The sequence below is a fragment of the Manihot esculenta genome, chromosome 1 (assembly GCF_001659605.2).
Source record: "Manihot esculenta cultivar AM560-2 chromosome 1, M.esculenta_v8, whole genome shotgun sequence".
Classification (NCBI taxonomy): domain Eukaryota; kingdom Viridiplantae; phylum Streptophyta; class Magnoliopsida; order Malpighiales; family Euphorbiaceae; genus Manihot; species Manihot esculenta.
In genome coordinates, this window is record NC_035161.2 from 40,338,902 (window position 1) to 40,355,780 (window position 16,879).

The 16,879-nt window shown below is 39.7% G+C and overlaps 2 protein-coding genes across 3 annotated transcripts; both read right to left on the minus strand.

Annotated features, from left to right (window-relative positions):
• Positions 1–7,189: 7,189 nt before the first annotated feature.
• LOC110620603 (cytochrome b5) lies at positions 7,190–8,293 on the minus strand. 2 transcript variants are annotated; one of them, XM_021764413.2, is made up of 4 exons: positions 8,144–8,293; positions 7,907–7,993; positions 7,687–7,753; positions 7,190–7,583 (listed from the first exon to the last, which is right to left on the minus strand). In XM_021764413.2, the coding sequence occupies exons 2-4, from the start codon at positions 7,991–7,993 to the stop codon at positions 7,327–7,329; spliced, it is 411 nt and encodes a 136-aa protein (XP_021620105.1). In that variant the 5' UTR covers positions 8,144–8,293; the 3' UTR covers positions 7,190–7,326. The 2 variants fall into 2 exon arrangements, with proteins under 2 accessions (XP_021620105.1, XP_021620098.1); XM_021764406.2 differs by having other exon boundaries at positions 7,907–7,996; positions 8,144–8,289.
• A 696-nt stretch (positions 8,294–8,989) lies between these two features.
• Positions 8,990–11,408, minus strand: LOC110623378 (protein TILLER ANGLE CONTROL 1). The gene is made up of 5 exons (XM_021768298.2): positions 11,260–11,408; positions 11,108–11,153; positions 10,238–10,926; positions 9,989–10,146; positions 8,990–9,194 (listed from the first exon to the last, which is right to left on the minus strand). The coding sequence occupies exons 1-5, from the start codon at positions 11,263–11,265 to the stop codon at positions 9,170–9,172; spliced, it is 924 nt and encodes a 307-aa protein (XP_021623990.1). The 5' UTR covers positions 11,266–11,408; the 3' UTR covers positions 8,990–9,169.
• Positions 11,409–16,879: the final 5,471 nt, after the last annotated feature.

The window sequence follows — 16,879 nt, forward strand, 5'->3', positions numbered from 1 at the left end:
ATTTACTATAGATGGTGTTTCTGTAAAAGGGGTAACTTGCTCTTGCTTCGTCAATTTGAATTATGACCCAGTTGAGATCTCTGTAATTGGTGGCTACGTAGCGATGCACTTCACAGGCGCCAGACGTTGTTATTGTATAAAACGTAGGGAGAGAAGTACATTGATGTGATTGGTTGAGGAGACACAGCCAAAAACAGAGTTGTAGCCATCAAACCGTTATATATTTGATTGGGCTAACGTTTTCCCAAATGAGTGTAAGCTGGTACTGTGTAGAAAAAAGGCAAAGAACATCATGTGATTAACCTAATTATGATGACTAAGTATAGATAAGGATGTCGTGCTAATTAGCTTCTAATTGGCTTATTTCTTGTGCATGTCCTACGGAAAATTTCGTATCTGTCTTTCTGGTTTTACAATGTCTAATCTAATGCTATTTCATCAATGCAACATATCCCAAAAATCTCGCAGATTTGAGCCATTAATCATACTGATAATCAGCTTTTAATTTTCTTGTGTCGGCAGTGTAACATTTATGCGAACCAGATTGCTTACTGAGACTTTTAATTTCTGTGTATGTAATTTATATATAGTTTGAGGGAGTGTGCATGGTAATCAAAGTCATATCAACGTTTTCATTCAGACCCACAAAGGCATTTGTTTGTATGCTATTACAAGACACGCCATTTCTGATGTTTCATTTTTAGTAAGGACATTTTTTTTAGATTATTATTGATGAGATTCCAACTGCTAAGTGGGGACAGACAAATTTTTCAGAAAAAGGACATTTCTTCTTCTCTTGTAGTCATCAAATTCTTTTATCAACACCTCAAAGCTTCTCAACCAAATTAATGTCAATGAAATCTTCCCAGCTTGGTCTTTTAACTGCATTAATTATAATTATAATTAACAACAAATCTCAAGGCAAAAGTTCCATCTTTCGACTTTGAGAAATATAATTAAGATATTAAGCCTTTAAGATTATACTATGAATACAAGGAGATATATTGATATGTTTTACCACCCTCAATCTATAATTACTCCCAGTGTTTTGTTAATTACATAAGTCTGATGAAATTTAAATAGAAATGAAGTTATATTCCGGCCAACTGATGGGCGATCTAGTAGCACTTAAATTTTAATCTAATAACTCCACACATTAGGCCCACTAATAGAAGGCCATAATAAACAAGACAACCAAGAAACACCCACAATTTGCGTATTGAAAATTTATAATGTTTGGAATAATTGGAAATGTACAGCACATCAAGACAAGGAAAAGAAAGTGACCAAGTAAGTGTGATTGCCGCTGATGAAGACCGCCGGCTACAGGTTGATAAGCGCCAAGAGAGCTGCTCTTTTAAGAGACAACAGGAGAGAAAAGGGAATTAAACAAATCTCTCGTTACTTTCTTCAATTGGGTTCACTTACACCAGACCATTTGTGTTTGATAAAGCTTCAATTTTTTTTTTCTTTTTGCTCGTTCACCCATAAGAACATGCCAAATAATAGTTAGAATGTTAAAAATAAGGCAGTTTATTAATTAGATGGACTAATATTAATAAAGATATATTTAAAATATCTTTATGAAAATATCTTAGTTTCATAAATAAACACAAATGTTAAGAAATTGATAGACCTCAAAGGACTAAGAGAGTGCCCAAGAAATATTTAAGTTGACTTCTTGTTAGAATTGCCTTCTGCTCTGCTGCTGCGTATTTTTAACGTTGATTTCTATTTTTGAATAATTCTTTTATTTAAGTTGGAATAAGTCAGGATTGTGTATTTCAACTGACTAGCTGATTCTTAGCTATTTTTTTGGGAGTAATTGCTGTTAGTGGCTTGAGCATAGGGCTAGTTGTTTTAAGTTTTATTCTTATAAATAGCTTTGTGTATCTGTTATTAATCATCAATGAATTACAAACCAATTTTATTCCCAATTATTTTCTTCTTTTCTTTATTAGCTTTGACTGGGACCTAACAATTGGTATCAGAGCTAACTATCCCTCTCTTTTCTATTTTTTCTTTCTTCTCTTTTCTTTTATTATGTCTAACAAAGAACGAATTGAGAGCCTGGAGGCAACGGTTCAGCAGCTCCAAAGCACTGTTGGCCAGCTTAACACCTCTGTTGGCAATTTGGATAACGGGCTAAACGCTAAACTACAAAACATCGAGGCAGCTATTTCTAAACTCTCAGATATGTCTCTTTCCAACAAAGAGGAATCTAGCAGCATTGGTGAGCGTACCCAGGACAGACCTCAAAGGGAGAATTCAAAAGAGGGAGGACGGCCTTTGTTTGCCTCCAAACTCGCCAAAATTGAATTTCCCAGATTCTCGGGAGACGACCCAACGGAATGGATGACCAAAGTTGATCAGTTCTTTGATTACCAGCAAACTGATCCTTCCGAAAGGGTGTATTTGGCTTCTTATCACCTCCAAGGTGAAGCTAATCAGTGGTGGAGATGGCTCCAAAGCTCATATAAGGAAGAAGGCAAGCTCGTTTCATGGGATATTTTCGTCGATGAATTATGGGCTCGCTTTGGTCCCACTGACTGCGAGGATTTCGACGAGTCCCTTTCAAAAATACAACAAACAGGACCGTTGAGGGAATATCAACGCGAGTTTGAACGGCTGGGGAACAAGGTGAAGGGTTGGACTCAGAAAGCCCTTGTGGGAACTTTTATGGGCGGCCTAAAAACAGAAATCTCTGATGGCATTAGGATGTTTAAACCTAAGTCACTAAAGGAAGCCATTAATTATGCTCGGATGCGAGATGAACAACTGCAGAGACAAAAGAAGACTGTGCGAGAATTCAGTCGCTCAAGCTCTCTATCTCCAACGAAAGATAAGGCTTCCACTCCTGTAAAACGCCTTTCATGGGAAGAGATGCAAAAACGAAGGTCTGCTGGGCTGTGCTTTAACTGCGATGCAAAATTTACTCCTGGGCATAGGTGCGCCAAACCTCAATTACTCTTGTTAGATGGCGGCACTGAGGAAGAGGATGAAGAAGATGAACCTGAAATTTCCATTCATGCTCTAACTGGGTGGTCCAATGCTCAGACTATGCGAGTTCTGGTTAAAATCGGATCGGCGGAGTTGATTGTTCTTATTGACAGTGGTTCCACCCACAATTTTATCAATGAGAAGCTGGCAGAATCCCTCAAAATTCCAGCAACGCCAATCCGGCCGAGCAGGGTGAAAGTCGCCAATGGGGGTTACTTGCAGTGCAATGGAAAATTTCATAACGTCCCTATCAAGGTTCAAGGTATATCTTTCTCTGTTACATTATACTCTTTGCCTCTAATGGGGTTGGATATGGTGTTAGGGATCCAATGGCTACGACAATTAGGGGATGTGAACTGCAATTGGAAGCATCTGACCATGAAATTCTTATGGGATGGTCGACTCCGATTTCTTAAAGGGATTGACAGTCAATTTATTCAACCAAATTCCTTCAAGGAGATGTCAAAGGAATTACGCCATGGAAATTCTATGTTTGCACTTTGCTTTCAAATTCAGCAGGAATCACTACCAGATGAAATCCATCCAGATATGCGGCAATTACTCTATCAATATGCTGACATATATCAACTGCCAACTGAGCTACCTCCGGAAAGGGAAATTAATCATCGCATCATCCTAAAAGAAGGGACGGATCCTGTTAATGTTCGTCCATACAGGTACGCATATTTTCAAAAAGCTGAGATTGAGAAACAAGTTCATGACATGTTAAAATTGGGGCTAATTCAAACAAGCACAAGTCCTTTCTCTTCTCCCGTTTTACTTGTTAAGAAAAAGGACGGCTCTTGGCGGTTTTGTACCGATTATAGGGCCTTAAATGCTGTCACTGTCAAAGACAGATTTCCAATTCCTACAGTTGATGATATGTTGGATGAACTCCATGGGGCTGCCTATTTTACAAAAATTGACCTTCGGGCGGGTTTCCATCAGGTACGAGTCCATTCCGATGATGTTCATAAAACAGCCTTCCGCACCCATAACGGTCATTATGAATACTTAGTCATGCCCTTCGGATTATGTAATGCTCCCTCCACTTTTCAGTCCCTCATGAATTCTATATTTCGTCCTTATTTGCGTAAATTTGTGCTTGTATTTTTTGATGATATTTTGATTTATAGCCCCAATTGGACCATGCATCTTGAACATGTTAAAATCGCTTTTGAAATATTGCGGCAACATAAGTTTTTTATCAAACTCAGTAAATGTGCATTTGGGCAGCAACAAATTGAATATCTGGGTCATATTGTTTCTCATGAAGGGGTAACGGTGGATCAAGGAAAAATTCGGGCAATGATTGATTGGCCTAAACCTGCTAATGTCTCTGATCTACGTGGTTTTTTAGGTCTTACAGGCTATTACAGGAAGTTTGTTCGCCACTATGGCATGATTGCTCGGCCATTGACTGATTTGCTTAAAAAGGGGAGATTTGCCTGGTCGAATGAAGCAGAACAATCTTTTACAGAATTGAAGAATGCTATGTCCTCTACACCAACATTAGCTATGCCTAATTTTAATGAGGATTTTGTTATAACTACAGATGCTTCGAATAAAGGAATTGGAGCTGTCCTAACTCAACAGGATAAACCCATTGCCTTTATGAGCAAATCCTTGGGTGTTTCTAAGCAGGCCTGGTCTACCTATGCTAAGGAGATGTTTGCAATTGTACACGCAATTCGTACGTGGAGGCCATACTTATTAGGCAGACGGTTCTTAATTCAAACAGATCAGAAGAGCCTTAAGTTCTTATTAGAACAACAGATTGTTACTCCAGAACAACAAAAATGGATTTCTAAGCTGCTTGGGTATGACTACGAGATCAGATATAAGCCCGGAAGAGAAAATATTGCGGCTGATGCATTATCAAGGATTGCTGGGAGTCCTAGTCTTGATGCTCTTTTCAGTCCTCAAACCACTTTATGGGATTCTTTACGGGAAGCAGCTCAGACACACCCTTACATGGTTCGAATTGGAAAATTGGCTGCCGATGATCCAGGCAAACCATATTTATGGCGGGCTGGACTGATTCTTTACAAGAATCGTGTTGTTATTCCTCCTGATTCTAATTTAATTATTCAGATTTTACAGGAATTTCATGATTCCCCAAGTGGTGGTCACTCTGGTGTTTTGAGAACACGCAAAAGAATTGCTGCACAATTTTATTGGCCTTCTTTGCCAAAGTCCGTCCAAGATTATGTTGCTGCTTGTTCAGTTTGCCAGAAAAATAAATCATCAACTTCCACTCCAGCCGGACTTTTACAGCCTTTATCAATCCCTCATCAAGTTTGGGATGATATTACAATGGACTTCATCGAAGGCCTTCCAAATTCTAATGGCAAGAACTCAATTTTGGTGGTGGTTGATCGTCTCAGCAAATATGCTCATTTTTTGGCTTTAACACATCCTTTTACTGCCAAAACAGTTGCCGAAAAATTTGTTGAAGGAGTTGTTAAGCTGCATGGGATGCCGAGGTCAATTGTTAGTGACCGTGATCGTATTTTTGTTAGTCATTTTTGGCAGGAATTCTTCAAGTTATCCGGCACCAAGCTTAAGATGAGTTCTTCTTACCACCCAGAAACGGACGGTCAATCGGAGGTTGTTAACAGATGCCTTGAACAATATCTCCGTTGTTTCACTTCCCACCAGCCACGAAAGTGGAGTCTTTATCTTCCCTGGGCAGAATTCTGGTATAACTCTTCTTTCCATGTTTCTATTGGAATGTCCCCTTTCTTGGCACTTTATGGCAGACCTCCACCAACTATTCCACGATATGATGCGGGTACAACTCCTGTCCATGAAGCAGATCAGGTTTTGGCTAGTCGTGATGAGATTCTTCAGCAACTTAAAGCCACACTTTCTCATTCAGTTAACCAAATGCGGCAGCGAGCTAATGCCAAACGAAAGGATGTTGAATTTCAGGTGGGAGATTGGGTTTATTTGAAATTGCAGCGGTACCGCCAACATTCGGTTGCCCGGAGAGCCTATCAAAAGTTGGCCAGCCGTTACTATGGGCCTTTTCAAATATTAGCTAAAATTGGCAGCGTCGCATATCGGTTACAATTACCTGAAGGTTCCAAGGTCCATCCTGTTTTCCATATTTCAGCGCTCAAAAAACATATTGGTAAGGTTGGCGACGATGTGCCAGTAGCAGCCACTTTACCTCTTTTTGATGATAATGGTGATGTTCTTTTGGAGCCACAAGCAGTACTGGACACTAGGTGGGTTAAGCAAGGATCTAGACTTGTTGAGGAAAGTCTTGTTCAGTGGAAGACCTTGCCAGTTGAAGATGCAACTTGGGAGGATACAGCGGATCTGTTTGATAGATTTTCTACTTCCAACCTTGAGGACAAGGTTATTGTGAATGAGGGGAGCAGTGATAGACCTCAAAGGACTAAGAGAGTGCCCAAGAAATATTTAAGTTGACTTCTTGTTAGAATTGCCTTCTGCTCTGCTGCTGCGTATTTTTAACGTTGATTTCTATTTTTGAATAATTCTTTTATTTAAGTTGGAATAAGTCAGGATTGTGTATTTCAACTGACTAGCTGATTCTTAGCTATTTTTTTGGGAGTAATTGCTGTTAGTGGCTTGAGCATAGGGCTAGTTGTTTTAAGTTTTATTCTTATAAATAGCTTTGTGTATCTGTTATTAATCATCAATGAATTACAAACCAATTTTATTCCCAATTATTTTCTTCTTTTCTTTATTAGCTTTGACTGGGACCTAACAGAAATATTTATCATATTTTTTTCTCCATAATTATTAATTATTATATGTTTTCACCCATAAAATGAGAGAGTACATCGCATTTCCCAAATTGGAAATGAAAAAAGTGTCACAAGGATTTCCCCCTTGGAGGACATGGCAGGCTTGGCAGCTGCTAAGGAGTGATTCTCACACTAAAAGAATTTATTGATCCTCTAAATGGGTCAATGTTAGCATTAGATTCAGATTCCCTGTTATCTCATTTACTGCTAACTCATTAACATCCTTAAACTAAGATTTGAGTAGAAATGGGATACCGAGAGAGCTAGAATCATGGTTTATTAAGCTCCTCAACAAAGAGGGAACAGAAAGGATGTGGTCCAATATTAACAAGCAAAGAAAGAAGAATGATTTTCTTTCTTTTTTCGGCCAATAATAAAGTGGAGGAAGCACTCATCTGCAAAACATAACATGAAAGAAGAAGCCCATTTATTATTAGAATTTAGAAACAAGATACAGAGATTTGCTATTAAGCAAAACAGTTGAAACAACAAAATGCGTTCTGAGACTTGTATAGTTTTTCCTCTAAGGAAAATTATCAAACAGGTACTAGTCCCTTTTGATCGCTGATCGCACCGCAAATGCTCCACCCAGGATCAGCAGTGGTAACAAGAGCTGTAAGAGCTTCGCCAACATTGCATAGTACTTGTTTATTGCCTTTGGAGGATTAATTGGAGGAGGAGTATACTTCTTCCCGGGGGGTGGAACGGTTTTGACATCAACGTCACCGATGTAGTACTTGTTCATCAGCTCTTTTGCGGATGAGCTGTGACCAACATCGTCGAAATCATCAGTCGCATCTTTCTCTGCAAAATTACACATGATATTTGATTAAATTAGGCTTGTATGGAAGAACGAAATCCCTTGACTAGCGAGCTTGGTGGGTTGACTACAGAGTTGCAATCTCACCGCTAGCTGCAATCAATACTTCTTCTCCTCCAGGGTGTTCCTCCAGAAAACGGGTAACATTATACACCTGATGCAGCAGTTTAAGGTTAAGTAATATCAAAATACAAAATCTTTCCACTGTGATCTTTTCCGATTGTAAGCAAACAACATCGAACACAGAAGTTGTGATCTTTAATTCTCCCAACTTAGAAAAGAATTGAATGAGAAATTGAGAACAGACCTTCCCATGGATTAAAAGCCAGCAATCGTGTCTATCATTATGCTTTGCAACTTCATCAAAATGATAGATTTTGGGTTTTGTAGCCATCTGCTGTAATCGAATCAAAGCCCCAGTAACAACAGAAAATTAAAATTATTGAGAAAGAAAAGTTAGAAAAAGAATAATCCAGAAAACATCCAAGTGGGATAGAATCTACAGAGTATATTGAAAACACTAATAAAGATGAAATGATCTTACATCTGAAAGAGAGAGAAGGAGAGAGAAACAGAAGCCAACTCCTTCAGCTTTAAGCACCTCTTACCAAAGACCTAAGATGTATATATAAAATCGCGTAAATAACCTTTGGCCTTTTTTCTATTCCTTTCTAGTTTGCTATTATTACAAAAAATTTCCACATTTTTACCCCACCTATAACAATTGACCCGTTAAAATTTTAATTTAATTTATAATTAACGGTGCATTTATATTTTAAATAATTCCATTTATAAAGATTTCTTGATTTTAAATTTAAATTTTAATTTTAATATAAAAATGCTGTGCAATAAATTTATCGAAAATACTTTTTTTTTAAAAAAAGATATGGTAGATTCATAGGGGGCATTAGTTTTAGGATGGAATTATGAAGTGCAGTAGATAGAGTATAGTTGCACTTTTTGTAGCCAGAATTGGTAAATTCCACCTACCAAATAGACAACGTGAATAATATGAGTCTGATTTCCAACTACCCATCCTTTTCATATTCTTCTATTTATTTATTATTTCCATCGAAGTGGCTTGGCTGAATGAAAACGGACACTTGCGCTCAAGAGAGCTAACGGACATGGTAAAGTGGGTCTGCTAGCTTTTATGGGCCAATATGCATGGTTGCGCCCTAACAAATCCAAAACAGCTATACTAAGCCCAATAAATAACCCGTTTCCTCCTAGTTTCGGTATGAAAAAGAAAATCCGCTTTTTGACTTTATTATTATTTTAAAGTTTATTTTTAATTAAAAATTTTTTATATATTTTAATCATAAAAAACTTTCGAACTTTCAAATATATAAATATATATATATTTTAATATCTTACAGAACTGTCAAACAATAGTACAAATCAAAACCCTATGAACATTTGTTACAACCGAACATCCAACATATTTACAAATTATCCAAAAGCTTGTACAACAAAATCATATGCTGCAACGCCACACATACGTAACATTGTCCACATAATTTTACTTACAATATTAGTCCCATACAATTAATACATTAAAATTAGGTCATCACTCAAAGCTCATACGGAAAGACCTGCAAAACCACAGTGCAAACGAAATAAGGTATATGTTGATGATTGCTAATAACATAACTTTAGACCTTTTGTCACCTTCCTAATTTGGATTCATCTTTCTAGTTTCCTTTCAATGAGGTTCCCCTCTTGCCTTATCATGATTAGTGTTCACATCCATCGAAAATCACAGAATATGTGGAGCCCCTCAGTTTGGTTGAATGTGTGATTTCAAAATTCCAGATCCAAGCTGATTAGTTAATTTGAGTTAATTATTGTAGATAATAAATTCAAAAAGTTATTTATAGTAATTGTCTGGGTCCCATGTGTGAGGATTGGATTGTTGCGCACTCAATGCTTGGATGTTTAAACATATTGTAGTTATGCATTGTACTAAATTCATATTATTCAATTCCGACAAATCATATTCTAAATCAGCACTTAAATGATTTGGTTTTTGGACATGCATGTTCATTCACTGCATATAAAACTTCAACAGTACTTGTTTTAATCACTTTTTTTCTTAATCATCTGTATGCATTAGGGTTAATCATGTTCTCTAGATTGTATTTAAGCACATCATAGTTTAATGATTCATCAGATGCTCAAAACAACTTGCGCAACTCATCTGATTTATAACTTCAGCAATTATTGATAAACTAAATTATATAAAATCAAAATAAGAAAATTATAGTAAATGCAGCAAATAATAAAACATATTACAGTGCTGGATATTATGTCCATAAAAAGTTCGAGATATATTGTAATAAAAGTGAAGAAAAAGCTTATGTAACAAAATTATTGGAAAATTAAGTACCTTGGGGGAGTTGGAAGCAGGGAAACTGATTCACCGCTTTCATTTCCATTGCTAATTCCTGCAGCTTCCATAATGGCGGGCTTGCTTTGACTGTCTTTTTTCTGGCTTTTTCCTTCAAGTTCTGGATGGATTTTTCTCTTCAGCATCCTCCTCATCAACTATGTACAAGTACGTATCATAGAAACGTCACATTGATTGCAACCCAAGGGAGAAAAAAAATACACGGTGACTGAAGTTTGCATTACTCACTTGGTGAAATTTCTTGATTGGACGTGAATCCTCTCCCACATGAGGTATGAGCTTCTTGGCAAAGAATAGCCCATTCTTGGCACCAACAGCTTGCTTTTTACCTATGTCGGTCTCAAATTCAAAAGATTCCTGCTTCTTTTTCATCTCAGAATCTGCCAAGAACAGTTCTGCCAGTGTTGTTCTTTCTCCTTTCCTTTCTCTTTCATCATTCTCATGGACATTTGAGTCGGTCTCTATTGGACTGAAGAGAATTATCTCTTTAGATTTCACAGTATTTGCATCAAAAGTTGATGCAAGCTCTTCAAAGTTGTGCTCAAATCTCGTACAAATTAAAGGGTTTTCTTCTTCTTCTTCTTCCTCATTCATGTTGCCATCTGCGTCATCACTATGGAACGAGTATCGATCTTGTTCCTCTTCTTCGTCATTATACTCACTATCGTTGTATCCTTCTTCTTCTTCTTCTTCTTCTTCTTCTTCTTCTTCTTCTCTTTCCAGAACAAAATATTCATGCTGTTGATTAAAGGGCTTTAAAGGGTCAAGCCCTAATGTGCCAATTCTCAAAATGCCATCTTTCCAGCCATCAAGCACATCGACCAGCGCTACTTGTTTCAGTAATGCTTGCTTGTCAGCTTCACTTGTAATAGATTCAACCTTTTTCATATTTCGGGCTAACCCATCTGTCCAATTCTCTTTTTTTTTTCATATATATATATAAACACAAAAAAAAAAAAAAAAAAAAAAGAAGAAGAAAGGTTCGTCCATTTATTTTTCTAAATGTGTAGACAACAATGACAATAACACCCAACAAAAATAGCCAAAAGAAAAGAGAGAAAAGGGAAAAAAAGAAAAGAAAAAGGAAAACTATCAAACCTTTAAGGGCACTATGATGAAACCTCCTTTGCACCCAATTGAAAATCTGTAGGGCAGGAAACGAAACCATTAATCCAAAAGCGTAGATAACTTAAAGTACTACCATATAAGTGCAGTGAGAAATCAGTAAAATGAATGTGATAACTTCAAACCTTCATGTTGTGATTGGAAAGTAGTTGGCGGGGGAATTGCTACCAGTTTAGATTTATCAAGGCGAGGAAGCTGGTGAGAAAAATGGTTTTGGAGAAGAACCAAAAAGGACGGGCCAAATTGAAGTGTAACCTTTAGGCGATGACAGGTGACCAAGAGCAGATGGGGCCTAGAAGTCATGCTCTGGGGGCGCATGGCATGTTTGATGGGAAATTTTTTAGATAAAACTCGTTTATATGCATCTGGACGCTAATAAAATGTTATTAATTTAAAATCGAATGTGAAACTTATTAATATTTTTATTTTAAAAAAATATAATTTTAGTTAATTTATCATCTATTTATTAGTTAAAAGTTTTTTTTTTAAAATAAAAATTGGAAATTGTAAATTGGGAGAATAAAATTTAAGTCTCTAAGATTTACCATCGCATGTGTTTCGAATTTATGTTGAAAAAAAAATATATCTCTTATCCAATCAGCCCCAATATTTATACTGAATTCAACAGACACATTGCTGCTTTCTCCATCATACCAAAAAGTGATGGATTAATCCATTTAGGTTACTGGAATCACATTTGCTAAAATAAAATAATTCAGAGAACGAAGCGTGTGATACGTGCATGCATGCTCTCCTCCACCGTCGATCAACAAAATTCTCAATAAAATATATTGAACCTGTGATTGAGAAGGCATGCACACGTCTTCTCTGAAAATGTTCAATATATTCAACGATTCTGTCTGAGATATGTGTAGTTAGGAAAGTTCAAAACAACTTTTGGAAACTAACTTCACAAAGCTAGCTGGCTAGCACAAAACCCTAGCTAATGAGCTTCCAACCACTATGGTTCAAATCATGATTATTACGTACTTTCTCTGCTTATTGACTTCGTATACGATTGGCCTATGTCTTTATTTAGAATTTTTGTGATTATATATTCTTTATGAGATATATAACGAAAGTATAATTGATCAATGCGAATATGTACGGACTCGTAGAAGGATGGACCATAAAGCCAATAACATCACCTCCAGGCTCCAGGGTTAGTGGCTTTGAATTCTTCTTGAAGCAAAAATTGATTTAACGTTATAGGGATGTTGGGGATAAAGGGACCCACATGGCCTCCAGTTCAACCTAACCTATTTTGAGTGACAACAAAAGAAAACATGGTGAAGAAATGTTAAAAATTGATTGAGCACATCACAATGTCTAGTGCAAAATACAGTTTAATATATGGTCCATAAATTTTCACCCAAATTGCAAAATATTCCAAAGTACAGAATAATTTGTTATTTTTATATTGATTAATTTAATAAGCAACTTCATTTTATTTTTCTTTTATGGAGGAAAAAAAAAAGAAGAAGAAGGATAAAAGCTGATTCTAGCCGTTCACAGATATGAAGTGGAATTCCACAATTTGCTAAAAAAAAAAAAGGTGAAATTAGATGGAAAATCTCTGTCCAGTCCCTCTTTTACCTTTCATGAAATTGGTCAAGTGCTAAGGAGAGCCAGAAGTTTTGAGGAGCTATTCCTCTTAATGGACATGGTATATGTGTAGAGGAGTACACGGAAATATCTATAGTACCAAGAATCATTTAATCGGGACAAGTACTGTAATTCTTCCTTTTTGCTTTTTTCAAAGATAGAGTAATTCCATTAAGCATTAAAAGCCAAGAGTTGAGTAAAACTTTTATTTTTTTTTTGGGGAAATTAAGTTGACTAAAACTTAAGAGAGGCCCAATACAGAATAAAAAATGGAAAAGAAAAAAGAAAAAAGAAACAGCTACTGGACCTAGAAACCAAGCCCCAAGGAGGAAGCTCAAAGCCCCAACAGGGTAAACCCTAACAGAAAGCGTCTTCAACCCCGAAGCTTACAAGATTTGGCACCCTAAAGTAGATGCAGCCGAACGCTGCCGCAAGAGCAAAAGAAGAGTTTCAACTGCCGGCTGCCATGCAAGGATCCACAACTAAGGAAGATATGCCAGATCAAGACATAAGGAAGTGCAACCAAGCCAGAACATGGGGAACTTACAACAAAGGATCATAGGTGAGGGGCGCAGGTGATATCCTCTTTGGTGAATCCACTCATGCCTTCTAGATTGATCTGGGACCCCACGAGTCACCAAGTACTAGCAAAAGACGCAATTCTGCGCCCTTTCACCAATTCTTTCCTTCATGAATCCTTTTATAATTTATAGTTGAAGAACTGAAACTAAACATTGCCTGATAAATCATAATTTACAAACATTATCATTCAATTGCATGTGGCATCATCATTACATAACATTAAAATTAAATTATTTGATATGGATTTTTATTTCTAAAAGATGAAATCTTTATGATGACCGCTGGATTCCTTCACCCCGGATCAGAGGCTTGACCATAGCCCAAGGCCCATGACGTAGAGACCCACACACCTGATATACATAACAAGCCTGGCTCATCCAACCTTCAAGATCGGGCTCGACCCATCTTTCTCACTCAAGCCGACCCGGTCCGCACGAAGCAGGCCCTCTCCACTCAGGCCTAACATCCGGCCCAACTCTCAGCCCAGCCCAGGACCCGGAATAACATTCACCAGACAGCCTGGCGGATCCATTCGAACGTACGCACGAGGAGAATCAGAGGCCGTTGCGCATGGAGCAGGCGGCTGATACTCTAGTACCTCCGAATCCGCATGGCAGAGACGCGTGGCCCAATCCTGGAGAGACCTTTACACGTCACCAGCAGGCAAGACAATGTATAAAAGGAGAGTCCCCTCCTCAGAAAAGACATGCCTTATTCAGTAATACAAAACCCTTGTAAAACCCTATTCCATTGGATCTCAGATCATCAATTGGCGCCGTCTGTGGGAAACGAAGGAGATCTTTTCATCACCGGAGTTTTCACTTTCAAAACCCACTGAGATCCACGATGGCAAACCACCAAGACAGTAACCTTAATATTCCAAATGACCTGAGCTCTGCCCAAGATGGGCAGCAGTTCTCCTTTTCTAGCCCTACAACGTTGAATAACCAAACACCTATTTCTCTTAATCCCTCGCCAAGCCTGGCAGGGAATACTCCCACCATGACCCTGTCTAACCAAGACATTCAAACCATGGCTCTCCAGCTACAAACCACTGCTCACTGGTTGGGCCAGATAATGCAACAAAGGGGACTTAGCACCCCAGTAAACGCACTCCCAGTAGTGGAGGAACCCAGAACCGATGAACCCCAACCTACCTCTGCCCGCCTCCGAACTAACAACCACGATGCCGGAGAAGAGGAAGAACCGGAGGCCCGAATTCATGGGCGAAGGGCAAGAGAGTTGATAGAAAATGAAGAGGTGAACGACTATTCTGCCGAAACAACCAGAGAAACGGGAACTGAAACAGAGGAGGAAGAATGCAGTTTGGGCAAAAGATCCAACCCGGACGACGAGAAAATGAACCAAAAGCTGAAAAGGTTGAAGGAGCAGCTCCTAGCCGAGCTAGGTAAGAAAGATCAGAGTCAAACCTCCTTGCCTACTTCTTCTCCCTTCTCAAAGTTAATGCAGCAGGAGACCGTTCCCAAAAAGTTTATGATGCCGCCGATGGCGGCCTATAATGGAGCTGGTAACCCGAGAGAGCATGTCATGAACTATAAGACCTTCATGGAGTTGCAAACTCTGTCAGATGCTCTGATGTGCAAGGTGTTCTCAACAACGCTCTCGGGGCCAGCGAGAGCATGGTTCAACAGCCTGGAGGCCGGAAGCATTAAAAGTTTCGGAGATCTGGCCACCCGCTTCATTAGCCGGTTCGTAGCCGGGGTGCCAGCAGATAGGAAGACGAGCTATCTGGAAACAGTGAGACAAAAAGCTGGTGAATCCCTCAGAGAGTATGTCGCCCATTTCAATACGGAGGCCCTGCAGATTCCCGAGCTTGACGAAGGAAGGGCGGTAGAGGCCATGCAAAAGGGAACAACCTCTGCCGAGTTCTTTGGTTCTCTGAGCAGGAAACCTCCAACCTCACTGGCCGAGTTGATGAAGAGGGCGGAAAAGTATATAAGGCAGGATGACGCCTTAGTAACGAGTAGATTTGCCAAAGGGGGGGAAGGAAAAGAGAAAGCCCCGGAGGAGGGGAGGTCGGAGAAACACGAGAAGAAGCGTGGAAAAAGGCCTGAGCCGTACAAGCAGGCCTGGGAAAGAAGGGATCAAAGGCCTCCTCCTCCTCGGGTTCTCGAACCGAGAGTGCTCCCTCCTTGGGTCCCGGAGAAACCGACTCCATTAAATGCGTCCAGAGCCGAGGTGCTCATGGCTGTCCAGGATAAGGAGTTTCTCCAGTGGCCCAAACCTTTGAAGTCAGAAGCAGATCAGAGGAATTCTGACAAGTATTGTCAGTACCATCGCACGCATGGCCACGATACAAATAACTGTTTTCAGTTAATTGCGGAGATTGAAAGATTGATAAAAAGGGGGCATCTCAAAAATTTTGTGAAGAAACCGGAGGGGCAGAGGCCTCAACCCGGTCCGGCAGCCCAGATGCCCAGGAGAACTGGAGCGGGACCAGTGAACGATGGGTCCAGTGGGACTATTAATATGATCGTTGGAGGAACTGGAGGACAGATGAACCGTCGAGGAAAGAAGAGAAACCGGGAAGGGGAGACCAGCAATGGCGAGGTTATGCAGATCGTTGAACACTCTCCCATGACCATCGCTTTCTCTTCGGAGGATGCACAGGGCATTCAGATGCCCCATGATGACGCGCTTGTCATTGAAGCAGTCATTCATAATTTTCGGGTGAAGAAGGTTCTGGTGGATGATGGGAGTAAGGTTAACTTATTGCCATATCGGGTTTTCCAGCAGATGGGAATCCCAGAGGAACAGCTGGTTCGGGACCAGTCACCCATCAAAGGGATCGGAGGAGCACCGGTACTTGTAGAAGGGAAGGTGAAGCTGGCCCTTACCTTGGGAAAAGCACCCAAAGCTCGCACCCATTATGAGGTGTTCTTGGTGGTCAAACTCCCACTGAGCTACAATGCGATTTTGGGGAGGCCGGCGTTGTTCAGTTTCGAAGCTGTCACTAGCATCAGGTTTCTGGCACTCAAGTTCCCAACGGAAGGAGGAGTGGGAATGGTCCGGGGAAGCCAGGAGGAAGCAAGGGCAGTATACTTGGCCACAGTGACGGAACCGAACTCAACCGGAGAAGCGCTTGATTCGGAAGTTTTGGAGGTCAGGGATGAGACAAAGGAAGCCCGGACAGAGCCTGTTGGAGAGCTGGAGACTTTCTCCCTATCAGAAGAAGAAACGAGTAAGGTCTTCAGTCTCAATGCCGGCCTCACCAAAGAACAAAAAGGTGAAGCCATGGCCCTGATCCGAAGTCACTCACCGACCTTCGCATGGAAGCCCTCAGACATGCCGGGAATTGACCCCAAAGTGATGACACACCAATTGAATGTCCTCCCCGAGGCCAGACCAGTAAAGTAAAAGAAGAGAGTAATGGGAAGAGAGAAGCAGCAGGCTACCCAGGAAGAGGTGCAGAAGCTAGAAGAGGCAGGCTTTATTAGGGAGGTCATGTACCCACAGTGGTTGGCAAATCCTGTGTTAGTCAAAAAAGCCAATGGCAAATACAGGATGTGTATAGATTTTACCGACCTGAATAAGGCC

Excerpts from the sequence above, each read along its gene's own strand:
- LOC110623378 (XM_021768298.2), bottom strand. Across the intron at positions 10,927-11,107 it reads TCATCATAGTGCCCTTAAAG|AGAATTGGACAGATGGGTTA; the intron begins GTTTGATAGTTT and ends GAAAAAAAAAAG. Across the intron at positions 10,147-10,237 it reads CAATCAAGAAATTTCACCAA|TTGATGAGGAGGATGCTGAA; the intron begins GTGAGTAATGCA and ends ACTTGTACATAG.
- LOC110620603 (XM_021764413.2), bottom strand. The coding sequence starts at position 7,993 with ATGGCTACAAAACCCAAAATCTATCATTTTGATGAAGTTGCAAAGCAT. Across the intron at positions 7,754-7,906 it reads GGCTTTTAATCCATGGGAAG|GTGTATAATGTTACCCGTTT; the intron begins GTCTGTTCTCAA and ends CTGCTGCATCAG. Across the intron at positions 7,584-7,686 it reads AGTATTGATTGCAGCTAGCG|AGAAAGATGCGACTGATGAT; the intron begins GTGAGATTGCAA and ends GTAATTTTGCAG.